Source organism: Pseudochaenichthys georgianus, chromosome 17, assembly GCF_902827115.2.
Source record: "Pseudochaenichthys georgianus chromosome 17, fPseGeo1.2, whole genome shotgun sequence".
NCBI classification, from domain to species: Eukaryota; Metazoa; Chordata; class Actinopteri; order Perciformes; family Channichthyidae; genus Pseudochaenichthys; species Pseudochaenichthys georgianus.
Genome location: NC_047519.1, coordinates 13615577 through 13621576, shown reverse-complemented (window position 1 = coordinate 13621576; position 6000 = coordinate 13615577). Strand labels below are relative to the sequence as shown.

The 6000-nt window shown below is 41.7% G+C and overlaps 1 protein-coding gene across 2 annotated transcripts in view; it reads right to left on the bottom strand.

The window, feature by feature from the left end:
* Positions 1-2654: 2654 nt before the first annotated feature.
* The window catches only part of ctdsplb (CTD (carboxy-terminal domain, RNA polymerase II, polypeptide A) small phosphatase-like b), a 32759-nt gene continuing 29413 nt past the window's right edge, over positions 2655-6000 (bottom strand). For both annotated transcript variants that reach the window (XM_034104254.2, XM_034104255.2), the window contains 3 exons: positions 5884-5976; positions 5236-5421; positions 2655-4203 (listed from right to left, as the gene is read on the bottom strand). In XM_034104254.2, the coding sequence (XP_033960145.1) occupies positions 4078-4203; positions 5236-5421; positions 5884-5976 (405 nt within the window). In that variant the 3' untranslated portion in view covers positions 2655-4077. The remainder of the gene's footprint in view (positions 4204-5235; positions 5422-5883; positions 5977-6000) is intronic.

Below are 6000 nucleotides of genomic sequence, written 5' to 3'. Positions count from 1 at the left end.
TGGCATCTGCCAAGCGAGTCAGTGACATTCATGCGCTCTCTGTACATCCTTCATGCACTCAGTTTGCCCCGGGGCAAACGAGAGTGTTGCTGAAGCCCAACCCTGCCTTTATACCTAAGGTGGTTGGCTCATGTACCCCCATTGACATTGTGGCATTTCCTCCGCCGCTGTGTTCCTCTGAGGAACAGCTGCCGAATTTGCTGTGTCCAGTTCGTGCTGTACGCATCTATATGGACAGGTCAAAAGAGTTTCGTTGTAATGACCAACTCTTTATATCCTGGGCTAACCCTCAGAGGGGCAAGCCCGTTACCAGGCAACGGCTCTCCCACTGGATTGTGGAAGCGATTGCTCTGGCTTATACGAGTCAGGGTTTGCAGGCACCAACGGGCCTGCGTGCTCATTCTACTCGTGGACTGGCTACTTCCTGGGCTTTGTTCAAGGGTGGTTCCATCCAGGACATTTGTGCAGCGGCGAGCTGGTCCTCGCCGCTCACTTTTGTCCGCTTTTACAGGCTAGATGTCTCTGCTCCAAGTGGGGCCCGCGCAGTGCTGGGCCCCGTGTTGAGACAGGGTTCTAAGTTCTGGTTGTTTTGGTGATTTTTGAGATAAGCATGTCTAGCAATACGGGAGTTTCAATATCCTATAGTGAGACATCGAACGGAGTGTTATGAATGAGAACTATAGGTTACTTACGTAACCCCAGTCTCAGAGTAACATGAAGTGAGATGTCTCACCAGACGGCCCTTCTTGCTAAGGCGAAGCGAGAAGAGGTGCTTATTTTGAATGACGCTGCGTCGTAGCGCAAGCTACTTAAAGGGTGGGTGGATTCCCTGACATTGACGTCAAGATCACCAGCCAATCAGGATTGGCGTAATGAGATTGATGCTTCTGTTTGCATACGCGTTGAGGCGCATCCCATAGTGAGACATCTCAATTCATGTTACTCTGGGAACTGGGGTTACGTAAGTAACCTATAGTTTGCTAACACGTTAGGCATATAAAAATGTGCATGCATGTCAGTTTTTTGGTTAAAGGTGGTGTCCTCAACAGGCCAATTATATTATTTAAGGTTAGTTTTTTTTCTCAACTGCCATTGTTGTTAGAGACTAAATAAGTTAAGATAACATGATTTATCATGTGGTTGTCGACAATTTAATTAAATACCTGATATTTTAATAATCTATGAGTAATTATTTTTTAAGTAGATTTGATTGACAAAAACACTAATTGAATAATCGACAGGTTAATATAATACAAAAATAGTTGCAGCTTTAAAAGACAGGGAAAAATGTGAATCAGACTAATTACATTTATTCGGCTTTAATTAATCTAGCATGGAGTCTTACGTGTGAATAAAAAGTTTGACAAATTGTTTCAATGAAGCCTTTTATTATGGAAATAAAGAAAAAAACTGATGCTCAGGATGACAACACGCTGCAAACACTCAAAGTAAACCAACAAGAACAGGCGAGTTTTTTTTTTTTTTTTAAAGAAAAAGAAATTAATTACCTCACCAACAAATAAAAACACCCCACAGTGACTTGAATTCAAGTGTTGTAGAACTGGTGCTTAATTCAATACTAAATTATGAAAGTGTAATATTGAGTGAGGTGAAACACAAAGAAAAACAGATAGGAAGTACAAACAAGATGCCCGCGTAGTTCGCACACACACACAAACACACGTGTCCCCTGATAGGAAAAACAAGACCTGACTGAGAATTCTCACCAAAGGCAAGACAGGGACCTGACGGATCTGAAAGGAGAAAAAAAGAAAAAGCCAATAGCAGATACAATGGGTAATATGGACATTCTCAAACCAAATACTGACAAAAAGGTAAGTAGAAAAATATCACAATGATACAAACAACATTTTCAGAGAAAGGTCATCATTGAGAGGTTGAGAAGAGTCCACCGAACACTTCTTAGAAAAGGACATTGCACTGAAACCTTCATGAGCTCACCATCACAAATGCTTACGCGAAAGGAAAATATTTCAATACGCCTGTAAGAGCAGCAGCCTTTCAACTTGAATTTTTTTTTGGAAATGATGAAGTAGTATATGTCTTTTAATGCATCATGACCATAGAAACCAAGCAATAAAGCAAAGGAGCGTCTCTTGATGACACCAGAGCCTTTGTTTTTTCTTTGTTTCATAATGTTAACTCACCTGGCCATATACGGTCTACAGATATATCGCCCAGTGGATTTTACACTCCGCACTAAAGAGACGATGCTAAAACGTGTGGATGTCGTTGGAATCGATGAAGACGCATTGCTTTTGTGCCTCCGCAGGCAGTAAGGCTTCAGTCCCGTGATGAGGTTCCTCACAGTACGTACGCAGTGCCCCTGTAGTTTTCCATTTAGAGCTGGCCCCTAATACTCAGCACCCATCTGTAGGTTGGAAAGGCGTCCTTTTAAAAAAACTATTTAAAATACTTTCTTTACCAACAAACTATGACATTAACATTGTTTAGCTAAGACAATGTTATATGCGATTGTCCAGCTTGCGGATCAATGAATGTGACAAATAGATGTTTCAATAATGAACACTGAAGTCGCAGCTTTTAGTGTAGACCAAACCTCTACGGGCCAGCCTCAAGTGCTCTCGACACCCAAACCAAACACTTCGTATGGAAACCCCACCCCCCCCCCCGAAAAAGGTTATTGCCATGGTAGCTAATGTTGCAGCATTCGGTTTGCGTGGCTCCTCTCAAACGTAGGCACTGAGGTGAAGAGCAGTTCAAAAGAGTCCGGAAGGTAAACATCGCATCGTCCATCGCCGTTTGTAAAACTGGAGAGAATGGTGTGATTTTAACACTGCCCCCTGCTCCGACCGCTAATCCTATATTCCCTAAAGACACTAACCTCATGGGGGAAAAAAACATTAAAAAACATGGCACTAGACCCTTTAACTGTAAGATCCCACACCAATAGAAACAACAAAAAGGGATACCTTTGCAACTGTGTACAATTATAAGTGTGTCCCAAAAAAACAAAACCACATTTTGAGCTAACAGCTATCCATATGATAAGCACAACATTACAAACAAAAACATTAAAAACATACAAAAGTATTTAACAACATCGGTCAAAAGATGGAAACCTATAATGCTATACTTACTACTAATGGTTTAACAGTTGTAGCTGAAACGCTGTTAAAGATATGATAATAAATAATTTTCTTATTTGGCAAATAATAAAAAGAGGAAGGAAGAGAGAGAAGATAAATGGCACAATTTATCTGAGCTTTCAGATCAAATTATTAAACGCAAGGTTCACAATTGCAAACGTATTCCTTTGTCTAAAAACAAATAAATTCTACTGAAAGCAGAAAGAAACATCTATATAAAATGGCACAAGCATACTGGGAGAAAAAAAAAGAGAATACTATGGAGACGTTAACTCAGCATTTGATAATCAAAAAAACTTGTATATCAAGATTACTTCTGTGTCCACTTGAAAGCATATTTTGCGTGAAAAGACTGTACTCTGGAAATATGCCATGTACAAAATATCTCCCCATATAAACAACATTCACACAAGGCACTTCTCAGTAAGAAGAGAGAATCACAGTCCTTCCTACTACCAGAAACTGCCTGCATAGCAACAATACACGGACAAAATCTTTTTCAGACTTTTGTGTGGTTCCACAAAATTTCAGACAAAACGTTGTTGTGGTTTTTTTTGGTTTTTAAAATAAGCACTTCACCGAATACTAAAACTTGGTTGGTTTTGAAAATAAAGACCAGAGTTCATTCCTCTTAGCATTTTGTCCCCCGACCTTATCAACTCTCTGTACACTTTCTGACGTTTTTTTTCCGTCAAACACAGTGCTCCTGGGATATTTTTCTTTTTTCTGACGCCACTCAGAAGGCAGCCGGTCACCGGGAGAGGAGAGCGGGGTCACATGACAGGTTTTTCCACAGTGAGACTCCAGGGCGTCCCCCCTTGGGGCAGAGACAAGAGGGGCGCGTGCGGGAGGATCTGCCTGAGTCTGAGAGACGTGGTTGTGGAAAGAGAGGGGGGGGCTAGAGGGGAGGAGATGGAGAGCGCGGGCGGCGCTGGGCTGCGTCCTGCTACCTGCCTCTCAGGTTCTGCAGGACCCCGTAAACGTCTTCTTCTTTGCTCAGTCCCTCGAAGAAAGGCAGCAGGTCCAGGAGCTCCGTGTCATTCATGTCATCAAACCAGGATTGGACAGGGACCTTTAGGAGACAGGGAGACCACCTTCGGTTAGCTTTCACTGCTTAGACTTGCTGACAGGATATTCTAAACTTTTCAATGATAGCTATATCAATTATACTAAGCAAGGTACAGTATGTCATAGTTACCAAGTGGGAAAAAGGCTAGTGCAAAAGTTTGCAGTAGATTAAAAAGGGAATATAAACTCAAGTTATCTTTAGAAGGGACACCAGGCTTAATATTAGGGGGGGGGTACATTTCCCAACTTGCCTTCCCATTAGGACCACAATTCGATTAGCTTTGATTCTTATCCCAGTCTGAAATCTTTGTTAGTCTATTATAAAGTTGGATAGCTCAGTAAGCTGTCTCATATGTTCAACAGTCAGCAGCTTATAGTTCAGCAAGAGCCATCTATCACATCAACTAGGCAACACTGTTTTCAGGCTAGTAGCATGTGTGTTTATATGTGGGTCGAGGGGGTGCTGTGTGCATTTTCCGAGGACGCAAACAGCCTGTGTAATGCGGTTGAGTTCCTCCTTTTGTGTCATCATATTTTTTACAGGCTTGTTGCTGTCATGCATTATAGCTGAAGGCAACAGCTTTAAAAAAATACATTCATTTTGGCTAGTTGCATGAAAATCAGGGTGACCCATTGCCAGGGCTCCCTGCTCCTCTGGATGGCGGGTGAGCAAGGAGCTCTGAGCTGCGGCAAAGGCTTATGAGAGTAAAGTAAGAAAAAAATGGAATTACCATAGAATTAAAAAGGTATTTCCATAAGTGTACATGTATGAAAAGACCCAAAATGTCTAATCACTACAAGTGAATAATGTAAACAGCATTCCATTCCAGATTGTACCAGCTTCATGTTTTCCTTTTTGTCATAAGTGTTATTTTTGAAGTACATTTATGAACTTATGTTAGGAAAAATACAAAATATAATAGCTCACAATAAAAGATAATGAGGTAGCAAATAAAAAGGAGCCCATGACTCCTTCGGGTTAGGGTAAATAACCAAACATAAGTAGAAATATACATTTGTGATTTTTGGGACTCACAGCATTCTCTGGATGGAAAATGTAAGAGGCGGGTGAATTGTCGACAATGATGACGTTGCTGAGCTCTCGTCCCAGCCGGCTGAGGTCTTTGACGTAGTTCCCTCTGTGAAAAACGCAGGATTCTCTAAAGAGTCGCTCTCGAAACACACTCCACTGATCCAGCAGGTCTGCCACAGGGTCGGCATACTGTCCATGAAAACAAACAACATGTTACACCGTCGTAAAAACAAATACTAGACATATTTTGAATTTCACTGCAATACAGCTACGGAAAACCAGACAACAAATCAAACTGAATGTTGTCAAACGGGTTATTTTGGTCAGACTAGTCAGCTAGAGCGCTAAAAGCTAACAACTTGAAAATGCTACACCAATGTTCCAAAAAAAAGAAAAGCAGTTCATCTAAATGGCGCTACTGACACCTAGCTTCTGACCCGACACGAGAAACAACCGACACTACAGGAACATCGGCCACTTGACGCGGTTGTTTTTCATTCATTAAAACTTACCCATTCATTTTGGCTAAGATGCAAAAGACACAGAGCGAAGCAGAGGAAGTGTGAACATTCAGACGGCAAGAGCAGATGATAACAGGAGAAGAAGGAAATAGAAAACGTGCAAAGAAAACATGCGGGGGTCTAAACTGACCTTGGCGAGACTGGCTGTGAACAGCACACATTCAAACAGCTCTCCCATCTTCTGAAGAAACTCGTCCACGTGGGGTCTTTTCAGCACATACACCTGCAAGACCACACCACAGGTTTA